The sequence below is a fragment of the Anas acuta genome, chromosome 2 (assembly GCF_963932015.1).
Source record: "Anas acuta chromosome 2, bAnaAcu1.1, whole genome shotgun sequence".
Lineage (NCBI taxonomy): Eukaryota > Metazoa > Chordata > Aves > Anseriformes > Anatidae > Anas > Anas acuta.
In genome coordinates this window covers 128,775,515-128,795,928 of record NC_088980.1, presented here as the reverse complement: position 1 = coordinate 128,795,928, position 20,414 = coordinate 128,775,515, and the positions used below count along the sequence as shown (strand labels likewise).

Sequence of the window (20,414 nt, the reverse complement as noted above, 5' to 3'; positions counted from 1 at the left end):
ATGCTGGCAGCAATTTGAACACGAGCGCCTTGACAGAGCATGCTATCCATAAAGTTCCTCAAGTATTTGATTTCCCAACAATGGGGTTGATACAGAGCAATTACAAATCTGGCTCCTTCTGTGGAGTAGCAAAAATTGGTGCCAGTAGTGTTGGGAATCTAAAAGTGCAATTAGCCACATTGTAAATCAGACACTGAAGAGGACAGGATTAGACATGTATGTGTCGAGTTTACCGGCTCAAGTAACGACGTCGATCTGTGGCTGGAGAGTTGAGAGGGCTCAAAAGAATTCAAGAAATGCCAAATCCCTTTCTGGGAATTGTGTGAAGATGCCATTGATTTAAGTACAATTCAAGAATAATCCCAATACAGAAACCTGGGGAAGCAGTGATGGTAGTAGTATTAGAAATCACTCAGGGAACCGCACGAACTGTTTTTATATCTGTATCTAATAACATTTATAAGGCTGTTTAGCAAAAAGGAAAAGGGAGGGGGGGAGAACTGAAGTTCACACATCTGAATATTCTGTCAGCAGTGAGATCATTGAAGAATTAAAGGCTTGCCTGCAATGGGAAATCGTGTGGTAAGTGAGGGTGTAAATGCTAAGTGATACTAAAAAGCTGCATATTAAATGAAAATTGCATTTCTTTTGTTTCAAAGTAAATTAGATATTGCCTCATAAAAGCAGGGGCCTATCTGATCCCACCCTTGCAATGAATATAACCCCTTTGGGAAAGCTGTAAGGGTTTAGTGGACTTTCTCTGCCTTACATGAGGCTTATTTGTGATCAGCCTGTGTGACAGAGCCAGCATAACATAAACTCATGCTCTGAGCACCAAGCATGCAGTACTGTATGTAGCCGGTCCCTGAGGTTAGGCACATGTCTGCAGCAAGCAGGGGAACTTCAGAGAGTAAATCCAAGCCACTACTTTCTCTCTGACCCCTAGAAAGGGGGCAAGCCTTTTTCTAAAATGGCTCAGGGATACCTTTTTGGCCTATGACAAACCACTGAGTAGTAACAAAATAGATACAGATTTACAAAAGCACACAGGTCTAAAAATGTCCTCACCTTATCAGGGAGGTTGGGATGGGGCAATTCTGTCCTGGGCCCCTGAGAGCACTGCTAAACTCTCATTTGGCACAGGTTCCTTCCTAGGCCTGGATGTCAGCAGTTCAGTCCCAGAGAGAGGTGAAATTTCAAAATATTTTTTGGGAGGTGTTTTTTGAAACCTACCTTTGGTATCTCCTCATTCGTTCCTGTGGACACTGAGTTTACATGACACTGAACACTCCCTGTGTGCTCTTCCAGGAACGTGGGTGCAGTATAAACTGCTTTAAGCCCTGGCTTTTGGGTGGTCTTCAGCAGGAGCACCAAAAAGCTTTGGGAATGTGAGTGTGCTTATCAGCAATTTCCTAAGCACCTCTGAACAACCTGTACCTACAGCTGGACCAGTTGGGATTCATTATGCAGCTGCTTTCAGCTTGGGGGTATTCACAGCATCTAACCTTAGACATTTATCTAGAAGATTTTGGTAATCTGGTGTTTACAGCTATTCTCTGTAACTACAGCTTCCCCTAGGAGCTGTAACGGGAAGCTCCAACTCTTCCCTCCTAACAAACAATAGCATTTCCCATTAATGCTCTGTGCAGACAGCACTTCAGATGTGAAAAGCCTGCAGGGATTGAGGTCTCAGGCCCTGCTCTTAGCTGGCACTCAGTGCGGTGTACAAGTGAGTACAGCTAACAGGTATTGTTTGTGCCTGCTGCAAAGCATGTCGAAATACACTAAAGCCCAACTTTGGTGCAGTTTAGCCTCCTTGCTGTGCTCATCCATGGTAACCACAGTGCTGAGACCCTCCTTGGAGAGCTGGGGGAGGCACTGTCTGCACGTTGTAATTGCTACTTGAATTTGTTTTGTGTTTGGAAGCAATTGGGCAGTGTGCTTATATCACAGGAGGCCTTCAGAATGCTCCTCTCTTTGATGATAGCCAAGAAATACGCCGAGTACCAGCTAGCAGTGATATTTAAACACCAGTGCCAGAGAACAGAGAAGTGTTACTGCTTTGCCAATATGAAAACAAGGAAACATTTTCAATGTTCCAATCATTCCTTGATTAAACAAGAGAAGTGATTAATAATGGATAGAAAGTTAATGACAATCTGCATGATTTTACATAAAAGCACGATTTGCCAAAGAAACCTCACACTGGTCTTGACAGAGGTGACAATTTTCTGGTTAAAGGCAACTGCAGAAGTCTAACGTGTAGATATTGAAAGGCAGCAGGTATCTCAACCGAAAATATGTAGTGCCAACGCAGCACATGCTAGGTGAATTAAGATCTGGCTGTCAGATGTCAAGCAGCAGTAGTCCACTGGGAATCCACTGAGCCAGCATCACCTCCACGCTGGGGCTGGTGCTTTGGGGCGTTTCTGGAAGTGAAAATATAAAGTCACTGCTGATGGAGAAAGACTGTCAAAAAGGCAAGATAATCATGAATACTCCATACGTAATCATGTATGCTCCATTTGTGAAGTGGGACCCTTAAGACCAGGTGTGTTTGAGTTGTGCAAAATATAAGTTTGTATTTATGAAAGAAGGAATTTGGATAACCCCTAGCATCAGGGGAGGCAGCATGTCGTAGCCAACAGGCTGCACTCAGGAGCGAGGACTGACAGGACAGAAGGACCTAGGGTGGTCTCTGGTTGTATAAAACTTGAGTTATGGTAAGCAGGTGGAGAGAGGAAATTCATTTCATGTTTTGAGATATGAAATACTGTATTGGTAATGGCCTAAACCTGTGCAGGGTGTGAGCTGCACATGCACTTAAATGGGAGAATTCTGTAGGTGCCAGCCAAAAGTGAAATTTGAAAGAGTGGCTGCTCTAATAGCTTTTTGCTGCTGTGCAATAGCTGTAAAATAGAGTAATGCTCAAAGCACATTCAATAACTACCCTCAAATCAGGTCACTTCTTCCAGACAGATATTACGAGACTTGAGAAGGGCAGGAGCGAAAAGCCAGCCGTGGTTGCACAAGGAGCTGTGATGATATCTGCTATTACTGCATGCAGTAGCCAGCGACTGATGCAGCTTGCTGCATTCTGTACATATCAAAATGGAATTGCTCCAAAGTATCATTTTTTTCTTGTGTTTTAGAAGTAAGTGGTTGGGGCATTCACCCAGGAGCTAAATAAGCCCCTAGCTGTAAATAATCAAGGAATTATGTAAGGCCAAGCTTTATGGCACGTGGCTACTTGAATTATGGCCCCAGCTCCCAGGCTCCTGCAGCACGTTTATTTGTCAAGTCTCAGGAGACCAAACTACGCCGTGCACTCAGGAGCATTCAGAGAAGAGGAAACCTGCTGGGAAGGTTTACAGTGTAGAACAAAGGAAATAATTTGGTATGGCTTGCTAGCAGCCTGGATCAGAAGGGCTGACGTGGGGGGCTGCATTGTAACTGCCCTGCAGCAAACCCCCTTCGCCAAGGCTGAATCCACAAACAGTGCAAGGTCACGGACTGGAGCAGCATGCAAACTCCCTTCGTTTCATAAGGGGTTGCTGGTATTCATCTTAGCACAGCCTGGAGTTTGTTTTTCCAGGTATTTTCTCTGCTTACATTGGAGAAAGTTTTAGTAGGAGCCGTTCAGAGTTCTTTAAAAAAAAAAAATTGAATGCACGCATTTTCTGTGTCTCCCCAAACCTGAAGTGATGCCGATCTGTATTCCAGTTTACTCTGCTTGCAGGGCTAGAAGTACAGAAGAATGAAATGCAGCTAATAAGTACCTGATGCAAAATGGACGTATTTATACAGAGACCTCCAGCTTATTTGTGTTTGTGTGTTACACACTAACCTTTCCCGGGTATCTTTGCCACCACGTATCATTAATTACGTTTTGTGGGAACAGTTCTGTTTACCTGTGACAAACAGCAGCGGTTTGATTGCCAAAGACTTAAAGGTGTGTTTGTATTGCATTCGTGCCTGTACGCGGTTCATAAGCAGCCTTTTTTGTCTGTATTGACAGGTCTCACCAACTCATAATCGTCCTGCAGGGAGTGGAGAGCAGAAACAGGCCCACACAGTTCTTTCATCACCGCCTAGAGTAGCATTTGGCTTGAGGTACGGGACCGTTAGCTCCTGCTGACAGACCAGCAGCTTCACAACTTGCAGGTTATTTAGTAAATAAGATGTCAGGGGCCAAAGCAACAGAAAAACTACAGCACCGACTGTGATTGCAGTTGTCAGGCAGCTTCTCACTAAAAGACTTCAGGATAACCCTTCCAGACCTATTATGCTTTTCATTAGCATCAAAAGTAAAGTTCTGGGGAAAAAATGAGTTGATGAGAAATGAGAAGTGCAGACTGCAAAGCACAACTGCAGGCGTTGTGCCAGATGAATCTGGAGTTCAGATGCAGATCTAAATTCTCCTGTAAATCAGTGTTATGCAGACCCACTGCAACTGTTCCAGCTGAAGCACCCTGAACTTTGTTACACGGCTTTGCTTTTTTTCCTAAAAGGCTGGGCTCTCTCGTGTGCTCATCACCATTCATTCATTGTGGTAGTTGACTCCAGTTAAAAACAGATATAAAAGTATATCTTAAAATAAATTAGATAAAGCAAAGCTTTATGCCTTGCCTTCCTAGATGTGAGCTACGTTCACTTCCATTAAAGATGATGTTTGACTGGAGTTTTGTTTTTTTTTTAAAAAAAAAAAGGCATTCAGAAAGTTATGTTAAAAAATTCAACTGTGATGCTGTATTTCTTACAGTAAAGAAATGCTTAATCTCTCAGTCCTAGAAGGTGACTACCCTAAAAAGAAACCAAAGACCAAAAGGAAGATTTTAAGCTTTTCATTTTCTTATGACTCTCAGACCGTTGCACGTGCTCTGAACTGAATTTGGGATCTTCCCAGTTCATGGATTTTGACCAATAGTAAATGTTCAGTAATCAAAAAATGCATATGTATGCAAGAGAGTAATCACCAGGCAATTCCCATGTATGCTATGCAGTATTTAATACAGGTATTAAACAATTTTAATCTATAAGCTGACTTGATTTAAGGATGCCAGGGCAGATGGCACTGCCATAATAAGCACTGGGTCCCTCCTTGTAGCATCGCTCCTCAGGTTTGCTACAAGTTGAACAGAAAAGTTCCATTTTAACAATTACTTTGATCATTTTCTGAACTTCTTGTGTGAACTCTAAGTATGTTGCAGGATGGAAGACCTGACAGTCATTAGAGCTTTAGAGGCAGGTACCGCCTGCCTGCCTGGCTTTGGGGAGGAAGGAGCAGGAGCACACGTGAACGCCTTGCTGCTGAGGGCAAGGGTTGACACTTGGTTTTAATCACCGTGGTGTTCTTTGATCTATCAGCCTCAGCAAACCATGCAGCAAGGACTTAGAAACTTCAGAGATGGCTTTTCCTCTCCTTTGCAGAGCTGCTGCGTGCTTGTAGTCAAGGTCTGCTGCTCGGAGCTATGCAAAATATTTGTGCCAAAGAGCGCCCGTGTCTGATGTGACCTGGGCTGTGGTTATCCCTTACACCTCGGCACTTCATGTGGCTGAAGTAACACGTTTCTAGATCAGGCTTAGCCTGATGACTGGGACCAGCCTTGGCATAGAGGAGCAGGCTCAGCAGCTGCTGGAGAGTGCAGCCATGGATCTGCCAGCTTCACCAGTTCCTGGTCACCTCGAAAATACCCCCAAATCTTTTTGAAACACTGGGGTTTCTCGCCCTTGTGTGCTCCATTTAGGTCATTTGTCCTGATCTGGGGGTGGTAAAGCTAAAAAAAAACCATCATGTTAATAAGCTTTCCTTTCTCTCCAACAGGAAGCCTAGAGGGGAGGGGAAAAAGTGTCGGAAGGTCTATGGGATGGAGAACAGAGATATGTGGTGTACTGCCTGCCGGTGGAAGAAGGCCTGCCAAAGGTTCATCGACTAACGAGTGAAATCCTGCAGCGGATTTGGGGATGGGGGAGGACAACAGCAGGACCAGATTGCTACAGCTGCACTGTATCACTTCCCGGTTTCCCTCCAGTGATGTGGTGTTGGTTGTTTTTTTTTGTTGGTTTTTTTTTTTTTTTGGTTTTTGGTTTGTTTTTTATTTTTTAAAAAAAAACAAGAGCTTTGTATTTCAAAGTGAAGCACTTGTAGCCAAGGAGAAGCACTAATCAAAACCTGTGTGGAGCAATAGAGCAAAAAATAAATAAAAAGCAAAAACAAGAACATATAACAAAAATCTGTCTTACTAAGTATCGAAACCAGAGCAGCTATTAGTGTTTTTCTGTTAAAAAAAAAAAAAAGGAAAAGTTAATTTTTTGCTAACTCTTTGAGCTACTTGCTCCTTCCGATCATTTTTAACCATTTCAGTCTCTTTGCTGTGAACATCTGTATTTGCTAAACTGAACAATTTTTCTGTTCCTGAAATGAAGATCTCTTTTTGAAAGCTTTCTAATAAACACTTCAGAGTCCTATAAGCTACCGTTTACTCAGCAAAAGCTGTACTAAGACTGGAGACTGCTAAATAATTCTCCTGATACGAATAATCATGATGATATTATATTTTTGAGAGGGGCTATGGGGAGGAGTTGGGATTTTTGTTTGTTTGTTTATAGGAGAAAAACAAAAGCCTGAATTTTCAAGAAGGGCAAGCAGTGCTCCTGGAAGATTTTTAAACCAGGCACAGACCAGCGGAGTGGAACAAAGTAATTCAAGTACCAAATTGGATTTTTGATCTCTGGAGGAAGAAAAGCAGCAATGGAAAGTCACCAGCAGATACCGTCACCATATAAGTGGAGGGAAGAAATTCAGCGATGGAAACTCATGAGAATAATGGGGTCCAGTAGCTTTTCTTACCACTCGCCCTCTTCCTGGGGAAGATTGACAGTTGGACCAGCACGTCTGCTGCTGCACAAGGCCTGTAGCGAACTGGTAAATGCAGCCACTAGGATTATATCAAATACTTATTCAGGGACATGATCCAGCCCAGCAGTTCTGCTCTTGCTTCCTTTTCTCGTATTTGAGAGATTGTTGTTAAGATAACAGTTTGCTCAACGTGTTTTTTTTTTCACCTGTTAAAGTTGCTAAAATTTATTTTGCGCAAAAAAAAATGGCAAAGGAAAGAATATACCCCCTATCCACAACGTCATCTCCGAAAAAGACGTACAACAGCAAAGGAGCAACATATTTATGGTAAAAGTCCATTTCTTAATTCATTTCAGTATACACATTAACAAGTTCCTGTACTCACAGTACTTGGATAGAGATTCTCTGTCCATTAGGAAGTATGCACCTGAATGTGGAAAGCTGTGTTGTCTCAACTTGATGGAATTGATTGACAATTATTTTAATACAAAAATAAAGTAAGGATTTACTAGGATATGAACGTATACTGTTACGTAATGCTTGCCTGTTAAACAAAACAAGACACCTTAAAAAAAAAAAAGCAAAACTTTGCCTCTTAATAGAGATATAGAGGCTGAAAATCTCTGGATTTCTTTTCATACCATTTGAATTGAGACCAGATTTTTTTTTAATTTCTTTAAATTGTCTAATCTGCCTTGTCTTCCCTGGGATAAGGACTCTGAGTATCTAAACAGCTTTCTAAAATCTGGTCCAAAGTTCATTTGGTACTTTATTGAGCATGCATTGCTGCTTTTGCCTGTGTTAAAGCACAAAATAACGACGCAGCTGTTGAGGATATGTGCTATGAATTCAGCAAAGTGATGCGGAGAAGTAAATATATAATAGGAGCTACTGATGGTTATCATCTGATTTTTTTTAAGCAAGTTAATTGGGCAATCAGCTGCCTAATTTGAACGTGCTATTTCTGCAGTTGTTTACAAATTGTGTAATTTACATGCACAAGCAGCAGGATATGCTTGCATGCACACAATTTCTTGATTTTTTTGAGCCCAGTTGTGTTCTCTTAAGTTATTCCAAAAAAAAAAAAAAAAAAAGAAAAGGAAATAGAAACCTAGTCAGACCCTGAAATATATATATGTGTGTGTCTATCTATGTGCATAGATGTGTGTGTATATGTAGGCACATACATATACACATATCTGGGATCAAGAGGGATGAGAAGGATTGTTTTCTTTATAAATCTAAAACCAGGCGGTTAATGTCACTGGATATACGTAGCCACTGTTCTATCATCTTTTTTTTTTTTCCTCAGCAAAATGTGGCTCGTGGGTTTTCTTTGGATATTGTATTTTTTCAATGCCTGTAGTAAAATGCCTCGTAGTAATTCATAGTCTCAAATTTTGTCTTCAAACACTGAGCTTGCTGTTTCCGTATTTACTGTGGTCGTACTTACAAAATCTGGGCCTTTTCAAAGATACTCCTGCCAATTTGCCCCCTATTCTTACCGCACTGCAAGACTAATTATAAAATGTATCATAGTTAATGAGACCATTGTAAGACTTAACAGTATTTGCTTATATGTTTGTTGTTCCCCTCCTTTTGTATTTTGCCTTGTTGCTTCGGAGGATTTTGTAAAAATAATGCGTTAGATTGTATGTTGGCTCCGTAATGTCAAGGCATCACGAGCACCTTTCCTGAGGGCACTTTAAAATTATTGTAATAAGATTATTTGTTATAGATTTCCGCTCAGAAGATTGGTTTTCGTGCCAGACCAGGGCGCCCTCTGGTACGGATTTGCTATGGATTACGTAGAGGTACAAGAGCTGCAAATCATCAAAAGTGGTAGAAGGTTTGTGTTAACAAGCAGAGAGAGGATGGAAAACCCAGCATAAATCCTGCCGGGACAAAATTAAACTATCAGTATTTTTACACAAACTTTAATCAGCAGAGTTTATATTAAATCAGTTCTGCACCTTTTGGCTGTGGCATTGTGATTAACGTGTCTCGCTCCCAGCCTGAGCCAGGGAGATGGCACAGCCCTCTTGAGCTGCCGCAGGGCACCCAGGCACCCAGCTGACTGCCCTTTGTCATCTGCAGAGATCCCTTTTGCCTTCTTAACACACCCAGCAAGACCAGAAATGTCAGCAAAGCCTTTCTCTCTCTGTCTTGGCATCACAGAGCGCATCTGACATAACTTCTTCCATTTTTTAGCGTATTGCTTCGGTGTTGTTCCACGCGGTAATGTTGGCCTGCAAATGCCTGGCTCGTGTCAGAGTTCTGCACAGTCCTTCCAGAAACAGTTTAGATCTCTTTGCTTCCCAGGAAGGGGCTAGCTTGAATGTTTTGCTTGTTTAGAGCCGTCAGGACACGCCATTCCCCCAATTTCCTATTTCTTTGCAGTTCGTAGGTCATTCTCTCTGACCTCCCAAAGATGGGGGGAGCAGCCAGAGCTCGTTATGCCGTGTCTGTGTGCTTCAGGTGGCTGGACACGTGCACGTTGATGGCAAGAGCCCGAACCTCCCCGTAAGACACACAAGTGGGAGGATTTATTCTGCTAGTTTTAGCCACTTGCAGCCAGCGATGCTGGTTACAGAGACTGTCGGCATCGGTAGCAGAGTGGCTGTCAACAGAGCAGCTCCCAAATACATCAGGATTTCTCTTCCTACAACAAAGCTGTTTCCCATGTCCCCACCCTATAGGAAACAGCAGCTGTTGGACAGCGTGAGCTCCGATCATCTTGCTCCTAAAAATTTTTTTCCACCCCAGTGTGCCTGATTCTCCAGTGCCTTGCACAAGTGTGAAAGGACACACAGGATGCAAAGTGAGCAGAAGCTCTTCCATGAAGCAACGTGCAGGTACCCGTTGTTGTGTGAGCCAGACCTGCAGGGCCTGCTCGTGTCACCACACTGAGCAGGAAACCTTCCTGCTGTGTTTCCTTACCCACATCGTTGGCCCGGCATGAACACCGGCTCTCTGATGATGCATGGATCCCTCGCAGCCCTTCTCCATCGCCTGCTTTCCTCGCTCCTTCTCCCCTTCCTTGTGTGAGGTAGCAAAGAGGACCACAAAGGAAGGCAAAGCTTCAGCAACAGGTTCTTGTGGAACCTGTGCTTAACAATGGGTTCTGGCTCCACGGCATGGCCCAAACGTATTCCTTGTCGCTGCGTTTGGGTTTTTTCATTCATCCTGACCCAGTAAGACAGTCTGATACGGGCTGCGACCAGCTGAAGTGGTCCCAGATCACAGGACAAGCAGGCCCAGCCAAAAGTGTGGCACACAAAGTCCTTTCTTCCATCCCCTCTCGGTGTCCTATGTTGAGAAACCATCTCAGGAGGAAGGCAAGACACGCAAAGCTTGCTGGCCACATGTAGAGCAGGTTGCCAGAAAGGCTTGTTTCTGTCAGTATAAACTCCAGTCATCTGTAGGGAGGCGTTGTGCTGCTCCTTTTCTTAAACTACTTGGATCAGGAAGTCTTTGTGAAGTCTCATTTTGTCTTCTGCTGACACGTTACCAACCTTCCTGTAGGTGGTAGCACTGGAACTGGGACCTGGCAGTGTGCTGGGTCTATCCTGCGGCTGTCGGGGTTTCACTGGTGGAAAACGGGGCTGTTACAAAGCAGCGTGGTGGAGGTGTGAGCAGGAGGCTTTTATGACACCTTTAGCAACGTAATTAGAGAGTAAGTCATTAGCAGACGCTAATCACGCTGACGGTTTGAATACATTCAGTATCTGCTAGGTGGAAGCAGCCCTTGGCTGCATCTGCTTGACCTTGAAAAGCTTCCTCAGGGCTGCAGAAAAGCCAGTGCACAGCTGGAACTGATAACGCCCACTTGGAGGCCTTTCTCCACCTTGGACTACAGCGCTTCCGCGTGGACGGCCATCTCACTGCTGCCCAAACACAAGATACAAAGGCCTTGCATCTTCAGTTCCTGAGTTTGTAGCTCGATGTGAAGAGCACTGCCCGTCTGCTTTTGGCTTCACACAGGCCGTTTTGCGTAGCAATCCCAAAAGGCCCTGAAAGCAGGGCCTGCTGCTGATGGCACCACGCGAAATAAACTACTTGTTGCTCCTGTTCTTGCTTATGCTAAGAGCAAGAATCCACTCGAAATGTGAGGGAATGGGTAAATTCAATAACGAGCCAGGGTCTTGCTTTTTTAACACGTCTTAATGCCAAGATTTTTTTTCCTTCAGTGTTTGAATGTAAACGTGAGATATCCAAATTACCCTTGGTAGAAATTAATTTAGCAAGGCAGACACTATTTCAGCTTTTCTTTTACTTTTGACTACACAAAATATTACACTAATGGGGTAGGGTGTCCATATTAAATCAAAATTCTGGATGTAGCTCCTTGCCAAGGAGGGACGCTGACACGTTTGGGTGTATTTGCCACCTTTGCCAAACGGGAAGGCCAGGTTTTCCAACTCACATATGAAACCAGCCCTCTTCAAAAATGTACGATTGACCTCCCACTCTTCATCTTACCGTGTTTCGCCCTCCAGCCATTAGCGTGTAATGTGTAATGTTTAGATAAACAGACGTCACTAAAATGTTTATACAAAATGCCTTGGGAAGACTAACAACAACAACAAAAAAGATAAGGTTAATGCAGATTTCCTCAGGGAGCAGAGGAGGGTTGTAAAGGCAAGGTGTAGTTTTATTTGAATGGAAGATGGGTAAGAATTTGATTTCTTTTTTTTCTATTCTAGGCAAAATCTGAAGAGCAATATGTCACTAGCTGAATTATTAATGTATTATTATTGCTAGGAAGGAAGCATTAATTGGGGAATGTGAGCTCACTCGGCACTAACGCTTATGAAGGTCCAAACACAAGCCAGACATTTTAGCTGATACAAAATACAGAAAGTGAGCTTGAACCATAACCTAAATGTAGTATAAACCTATACATTTGTAGAAGTCTTTCCAAATCTGCTGTAAATATAAAGGGTTCTCGTTCATATCGCTGCTTGGTCAAAGCATACTTTGTCTATAATGGAATTACCAAATGACTTCAGCAAGCAAAAAATCAGAGACTAGGATGATAACCCTGAGTACTCCACTGTGCATGGTGCTAATTTCTACATGAAATTAAAAGAGACCATGCCACCACCAAACTCTTTCCATATCTGCAAAGGCTTCAGTCACCCCAAGGTCCTACCGATCCATATTAACCAGTGTTTTGCAAGAATAGATATGCAATTTCTCAACTTTTTCCTTATTTATACAGAATTATTTTTTGCCCATAATAATTTTTCCTATCATTTTCTGTTGTCCAGGACCTTCTTTCTGCAGATTCTTAAATACGTACGCTGAAGTGAATAAGAATGCACACCAAAATCTTCAGTATTGGGACCTAGACGTGTGAATCGCACACGGTGTCAGGACTTTGGGTGTCGCTACTCACCTGTAGGAGCTGCGGCACTGACGCCAGGCGATGTCTTGTGGCAGGGCTGCCCGTGATCCTCAGGGCAGAGCAGGGCAGGGCTGGCTGCACAGACAGGGGCAGCTTGGTCCCAAACGCAGGCTCAGCACCACCGAGGTGCTCGAGGAAGCCTTTAGCCTTCCTAAAGCCAGGCACATGCCTTGTGCTTGTCTGAAATCGGGCTGTGGAAGGAGCTGATGTTCGTACAGCTTTGAGCAAAATATGCACTTTGTAAGACAATCTATCTTTTTCTGATTTTACGCGATTCATGTTGTGTGTGTAGGAGACAAGATTAATTTAGAGGACTCTTGGATTTTATTTTTTTGTGTTGTAAAGGGAACGCGAGAAAGAAGAAACATTTAATTGTGCATTTTAACACGTGAAAGCATTTCTTAGATACGTAGAGGTGTCTATTTGCCAGCAAGCTCAACGGGACTTACTTGAGCACATCAGAAAAAAAGGCATGAGAAGCATTTTTTGTGTGTCGTCCTGCCTGTATCCCTTGTGTGCTCCCTGTTCCTCCGGGGAGCGGGAGGCACAGAGTTCTGAGTATGCAAGGAAATAAGTAACCTTACCTAAAAACTTGAGGGTATTGTTCTGTTAGGCCACAGATGATGCTGTCTTTGTGTGATTTTTTTAGTGTTAAAAGAGCATCAGTGCTGTTAGTGACAATAGAAGGTAGTCTTCTTAGCAAGGTGCAATACTTACAAAGGGCTAAATTTCGGAAAAAAGCGGTGTGTGTATGTACAGCACTGCAAAATGTGCACTCTCTTTTTTTTTAATGAGCTTTTATAGCACTGGGATCTTATTACCTCTCTGAAGTGATGACGTTGGTATAATTTTATATCCATTCTTTGTAAGCTACGAAACAGAATTTGGGATTTCATAAGAACCAAAAGGAAGAGAGGGAAACCTGTAAATTGCATAGAGTAGTGGTGTGTTGTCTTACAGGGCAGAAGTAACCCAAAGCACCTTTACAAAGCTATACACATCTTGGATTAGTGACAAAAAAATACTGCCTTTGGTTATAGAAATTGTTTAGTCTGGAACCACCAGTGATGTCAGAAAAATGCCTACTTCTGAGTAAATTCTGCTTTGTGTCTTGCGTTTTATTACTGGGCTTTACCTGTTTGTATTCTAGTTGTGAAGATATTCCTAAATTAGCAGTAGTTGGCCTGAAATCAGATTCTTTTGGAAATAACTTTTGAAAGGAAGAGATTTCTTCCTTCATTGCACTGCATGGTCTGAACGATCTGCTCCTTTTTAAGCAGAGAGCTCGTCAAGGAAGTGGGTATGTACAAAAAGATTGCTGTATTTAAATACAATCTGTATCTGTATTTAAATGTCAGGTTGAAATGATCCAGGCTGTTGAGCAGGAGGAGGGTGTTTGGTTGTTTCCCTCTGACTCTTCTAGTAAAGGGCCAAAGGACAAAGTGAAATTCAGAGACCTTACTGACACAGGCTTGAGCCATGAGGCACAGCCTGAAACAAAATAGCTCAGGAAAGAAAAGTTGAAACTTCTCTCTTGGCACATTTTTACTTGTGATGAGGCCAGAGGCTTGAGAATAAGGCATTACACACAGCAAACTTCACGGTACCATCGTCGTTCAGATGCTACCTTGCAGTGTGCTGCCACTTCTGTGGCCTCATCCCTGTTGGTTTTGGTACGAATTCATTCCACCTGCCAAAGCATTGCACTATTTTCCATGCAGAAGGGAAGGATTCTGCCACCCAGCAGTAGCCAACCCTGGCTTTATTTATTTTCTGTAACAGCGTACCTGACCTGCTGGCGGAGCTTTCTTGCCCAAATGAATAATTTTTTCTCAGAAGCATCCTAAGCCAAATATGTTCAGATGCTAAAGTTACCGCAGTTACTAAAAATCAGACTGTGTAATGAATTGACCAGAAAACACCAAATTCGATGAATCAAACAGCACCGATGCAACCTTTTGCGCTGATCGTCTTTCACACAGGTTGAAGGTCAAAAAAAGCATTTTCCCCTCCCAAGCCATGCAGACAGTTAGAATTCCTTCTGATTAATCTGAGGAGGAGAGGAAAAGGAGCTCGTTTTATTTAAATTACAAGCTTGATAAAAAGTCTTGTTACACAATTAAGAGTAAAACGTGCTGTAACGAGCTGAGCCCTCGAAGCATCACATTTTTTCTCCAGAGTGGAAGGTCACTGAGTAAAACACGGCGCTGTCAGAGCAGAAAGCAGAGGCAGTGGTCTCCCTGCTCCCAGAGCCGTGCTGCACCTCGGGGACACCTCTCCCTTCTGTGCCCCGTGAGCTGGCCAAAGGCAGCTCCCCAGGATCTGCTGGAATCCAGCAAGAAGCCCTAAAACCAGGCTGGTGTTGGGTTTGAGCCTCAGGTTAAGGGAGGCTTAAATCCCAACTCCCCTTCCTGAGTGTCTTATTGCCAGGCTGTTACAAAGGGGGCACTGCTCCGTTGCTTTCCCTGTGGGATTTCGAACACAGCACCAGCCGCCAGTGTGTTTGCAAGGTACAAGGAACAACAACCAGGCGTTGTTGTCTTTGTCAGTCACAGGTTTTGGGGAATATTCTTTTAGATTTAGAGCTCTACACCTCACCTAACACCCGGCTTCACAGCAGCTTGGGTTGGCCCAAGCTTGGAGAATGTAGAGTAAATTTAAGTTCCTTCTTAAAAATATTTTTCTGCATGAATATTTTTAGAACCAGCGCATTTCCTCCTTCCCTCGGTGTAAATCTGTTTCATGGAGCTTTAATGTGCTCTGCACTGCACTTTATGAACTTTTTCACCTGTTGGGCCACGTCTGTTTGATGTCCAAGACAAGAAACTCCTTGTTACTCTAGTTTTACCCAGAAATTAACCGTGACACTCAGATGTTTTGATGAAAATACAAGTTCCATAAAATGTAGCAAATGAACTATTTAGATCGGAAAACTTTTAATGATAATGCTGAGGGATGTTGTAGCCTGCGAACTGGTTTATTATGTAGTAAATTCAATATATTAGCGGGTTGCATGATTTAAAATGGAATATGGATAAGCAGGAGACAAAGCGCTAGATTTGCTTGGATACAAAACCTGCATTAGTTTTATTGATATGGGCCTTAAAAAATAGTTTAAAGAAGTGTAAAGTCATTTAATAAACCAAGTTGAAATGAGAAGAGTTCCCAGAAAAGTTGAAATCAGCTTCACTTAGTTACCAAAGAGAGGTTTTTCCTGTTCTAACACAACCCTGGGTGCTGGGCAGTCTCTGAACTCACAGAAGGAGGATATACCACAGAGTTAGAGGATCGCTGGATCACAGCATCACGGCCATGGTGTGGGTTGGAAGGGCCCTAAGAGATCAGCTACTTCCACCCCCTGCCATGGGCAGGGACACCTCCCCAGAAGCTGTGTGTGAGCACCAGAAGCCATACGTGAGCACGCGTTTTCCTGCTTTCATCAGGAGCTCTCCAAGCTCTTACGCTAACAGACCTGCTTCCAGCCTGATAACGTTATTCCCATTTGTTTTTTTTTCTGGCTTTATTCCCCCCAGTTTGGGGAGCCAATGTCCTATAGACAATCTTCTTGTTCCTAGATGTGCTAACAAAGAAATCGTCTTCCTTCTGATCTTGGGGTCACACGTAGTGCCCTAATACCATTGCATGTGGGTTAGCTTCAGGATTTTTAGCTGCCAGTTTCAGCTTCAAGCTTCCCCCACAGAAGACAATCAGGAGCAGGGGATGCTGGTGTGTGGCTGGCCTTCAGCAGCACAGCAGCAGCTCTGCTGCCCGACTGCTTTCTGTGCTTTTATGTGTGTTTGAAGGAAGGCTTAAAAAGAGAGAGACTTTTGCATGTAGCTGATACTTACTGGCAGTCTGATATCTGATTGCCCTCTGGGGGCAGCCTGTGAGCAGCGCTGCAGATTTAGGTGAGGTAAATCCACTGCCAGTCACTTGGACATGGCTAACAACTGCTTCTTAGAAAAAGGAAAAAAAAAAAAAAAAAAAGTGTTTGAAATCTTTGTGTCTGCATCTGAGTGGATCCTGCGTGCTGAATCAGAGCACTTCAAATCGACTTGAGCTACGCAGGGAGTCAGTAGTGCAAGTGGTGACACCCCAAACGTTTCAGATACTTTTCTTAAAAACATTTGTGAAATTAGCAGTGTGCGTATTAATGTCTAAAAAGCCTATGAAAATTGAGTTTAAATACTAAAAACCACGTGCTTTGTACTTGAAACTGGAAAGCAAGACTACTGAACTATTTAATTTGCTAAGCACCAGCTCCTGGGTTTGTTAATGCACTAAACCAGCTTTTGACAGAGTCACTGTTTCTAAATACAGGGAAGGAATAGTTTCTTCTCAAATTATTGGAGCAATTCAGGAAATTAATTCTTTTTTTCCAGTCACTGGGTTTTAGAAGGAGGCCAGAAAGAGCCCTCATCCTCTTGTGCTTTTAATATTCATTATTTGTATGGAAAAAAATCTCTTTTTTTTTTTGGTTTTTCATTTCCCTGTGAATTATCAGTTCACTAGCTATAGGCAGCGTTTCTTCACTTTGATTGCCAAACGTGTTTTTAATAATTTTACTCTTCTCCTTGAAAATCCTGATAGCTACATTTTTTCTAGTTTTAAAGAAGCTTTCTGTGCAATTTGCTTAGGTATGGTTGACTAAAAATTGCAGAGAAGAATCTAAGCCATCTTGTAAGTGCATGGACCAGTTTTTCCTAAAGTAAAAATTAAGAATGTGAGAAAACAAGAGCATGAAGAATCGTGAAGAATGTTGCAGCATTTCTGAATTAAATATTTTTGGAACATCCTGACTAGTAAAATTTGCTAAGTTTTGTTGGAGTTATATTCTGTTGCACATCACTGTGCTTTAGTAAATGAGAAAGCAAATTTTCTTCAGAATAAATAAATAAATAAATAAATAAAATAAAAATAGAAAATAGAAATAGAAAACAAGATTAAAAGCGATCATTTAAACCCAGGTTTTCTGCTTGTTTTGAAGCCCATCCTGCCTGGTACATCACTGTTGTGTTCAGGGACGCTCAGGACAACAGATGCTCCTCCCAGGAAGCAGCCAGGTTCCAAACTGGTGACTGAAAGAAAAGCCACGAGCAAACTTGTAGAGTTTTCAAAATATTAGCTCAGCTATTGCCAAAAAAAAAAAAAAAAAAAAAAAAAAAAGCATGAAAGCACTACTAGTTACTGAACAAGAATTTCAGCATTTTAAAAGAATCACTTTTTAATCTAGCTCATTGCCGTCTTTAAGTCCAGGTTTCTGTTGGCCTGCTCGCTTGTCTGTCAGGGCTTGTAATTGCTGATAAGCCTCAGGGCAGGTTTATCAACGCTGGTGCTCAGATGGCCACCACCGAGCTGGAATCTCTCAAAATCCATGGTAATGTTACACATTTTTTGAAGAAACAGGAGGCTTTGAAGGGAAACCTACTTGAAGTTATCTCAAAAAAGCAAGAAGAAGCTGCTTCTTTCTGTGGGAAATGCCATGGCGTTGCCATTAATCACAAGACGTGTGCTTCATTGCTCTCCCGTAGCTTTGTCAGGTCATGTTCCTGCTGAGAGCAGACGGTGATGGACCCACCTAGCAAGGACGCTCCCTTAGACCTGTGCGAATGAATGTACACACACCAGCTATGCACCTCACAGGGCTGCATCCCCTATCTTGTGTCGGCTCCTTTACAACCTTTTCCTCTAGGTGAGCGGCTCCCAAGCTGCAGGAGCTGGCGGTGCCCCCGCCCCCATTAGCACTTGGTCCTGCCTGATGTGCTTCTGAGCTTTGGCAAGGCGAGAGGTGGGAGCAGCACTCAGGCCTTCACCCTGAGCACCGCCGGGGCCTCAGGGCTTGGGGTGTGCAAGAGAGAAGGATCGGGGCTCGGTCTGAATGTACCTGCTGTTGGAAGGCCGTGGACAGATGAGCAGGGTTGTCTTGTTCTTGTAGCTGAGGTAATTAAATGAAGGGAAAGGTACCGTGTGCATTAATACTTGTATTTGGGGTTGTTGCTGTGATGTGCATCAGCCCAGTAGGGTCAATGAATGAAGTCTGTTCTTACGGTTTATCTTCAAGGAAGAAAGACCCAAAAACAATTAAAGATACACAAGGAACACCCTTGCTTTAGAGTAAAGCAAGCCTGGACTGATCAACAAAGAAAGGTTTTGTTTATATGCAACCTATTCAAATATTTGCTGCTGGTGTGAAGGCAGTGGTATTTCTTCCTACCCAGATATGTGCACTCATCTATGTTATGCTTAATTGAAAAATATTTTTACAGTATGTGTTTGTATTTGGTGGGCTACGGCCCGTAATTTTATATTCTTTACAAGAATTAGAGTGGAAATTATGTTTCCCCATTTATCAAGCTACCTGATTGTGCTGTTTGCATAAAGCATACTTACAGTACTTTGGAGGATTTGGGTTTTCATTTTGTTTTGTTGTTCGAACGCCATCCTTAAAAAAACGCAGTGCTCTTTGTATGTTGCCTAACAGAAAAGCATGTTCCTTACCAGGGCCCCTACAACACGATCCACAGAACACAGTGATGTGGAAAATAAATGCTTGAGGCCAGGTCTTCATGGGCTATCTGCCGAAATACCTGCGGTAGGTGTGCCCGTGGCCATCAGCAGAGCGGCTGCCCTGGGGGGTCATGCTGTGGGGGTGCTCGGTGCGGTACGGGGGGCTCCTCGGAGCTGGGAGACGCCGTGTCCGGGACGTGGCCTGGAGGAGCAACAAGAAAGACCCGACTGTATTTCTCTGCAACCTGCAACCCCCTGGGTCTGGCACAGCTCCCGCGGCCATCCCTCAAAGCCAAGCTCTGAGCGTGGCGGCCAGGCCGTCACCAAGATAACTTTTTAAAACGAGAACGAGCTTCCAACTCTGGCACTAATGGAAATAAATACTGAATACTTTTAGTATATATATATATATATTTGGAAAGTATTTGAAGAAAAAAAAAAGTGTTTTGTCTTTTTTTATACGACTTTTAGCCAAATAGAAGTATTCTGATTATTACTGCTGTGGACAGCTGTCCACCTGTACATAAACTCAGATATTCAGGTGCGTGAACCTGAGGAGAGTAAATAAATAAATAAAGACTGTTCTCTGGCTATGCGCTTTGCTAGCTTTTGGTTCCTTTGTACATAAGAGGCAACTGTTTAAATGTTGGGTGGGGTTTTTTATTTAATTGCTGTTCCTCTAAAGAAAGAAGAAGAAGAAGAAGAAAAAAAACCTTTTGACTTTGTTTTTTTCTGAGTTAATACAAAGATTTTCTAACTTTTTACTGCAGAAATGGATAAATACCTGGTGCTATGTGAATCTGAGAGTCGAACTGGCCATAGCAGACACCCCAGTTAGGATGCACTTTTCCTGTGGCACACGATGTATTTTCTCAGAATGGACTTTCAAAGGACCATCAGATGTTTACATTTCTTCTCGTGGCCCCAAATGGTTTTGAATATTGAAACGACTCCCCAGAATAGCGAAAGACATGATGCATTGCCCATGTGACGAATCCTTACATTTAGGTAAATACAACAGGTTTGTACAAATACCATTTTAGAGATAGTTGAAATATTGGGCTTTCATACTTTGTAACGCTTTGATGTGACAATAAATATGCTGTTGCTCTCTATCTAGTCTAACCTCATCGTAGACCTGTAATTTCCTGTTTATGGTTATGTCATGAATTGCACTGGCTTGAATTCAGCCAAATACTGACTGTTCAGCTGAGATATTCCGACTGTTATGATGTCCACAGAACATTAATGAAATGCACTTGTAACCAATTACCAAGGAGTATGTCCAATTATTCATGTAATAAAACCCGTATGTACTACTTTGCAACTTGTTTGTGTGAAACTCAGTTCTTTCACAGCCACGAGTGCCAGCACGTAACCGAGAACCTGCCCAAGTCCAAGGCAGCCTTTGCACAGACTTCATTACAAACGGGACCGACTTCCTTCCCTGTGCACGTGAAGGAGCGCTCCCGATAGACAGGGATCAGTCTGAGCAGAATAAGCCTTCCTCCACGGGAGAGCTAATGAAGCTACTGCTTTGAACTCACAAGTTGGAGAGACATTCCCGAAACAGGGAGTAGTTTGTGGGGGGGGAAAAAAAAAGAAAAAAAAAAAAAAGAAAAAAAAAAAGTAAAAATT

At 42.8% G+C, this 20,414-nt stretch overlaps 1 protein-coding gene across 3 annotated transcripts in view; it reads left to right on the top strand.

The window, feature by feature from the left end:
* The window catches only part of ZNF704 (zinc finger protein 704), a 99,582-nt gene extending 79,479 nt beyond the window's left edge, over positions 1-20,103 (top strand). The window contains exons 8-10 of one of the 3 annotated variants that reach the window (XR_011093086.1): positions 4,019-4,113; positions 5,825-7,186; positions 19,547-20,103. Coding sequence is in view for 2 of the 3 variants with exons in the window: in XM_068672163.1 (XP_068528264.1) it covers positions 4,019-4,113; positions 5,825-5,936 (207 nt within the window). In the remaining variant the exon portion in view is untranslated. Of the gene's footprint in view, positions 1-4,018; positions 4,114-5,824 lie in introns of all 3 variants that reach the window. The other 2 variants (XM_068672163.1, XM_068672165.1) reach the window with 2 other exon arrangements.
* The last annotated feature ends 311 nt before the right edge of the window (positions 20,104-20,414 follow it).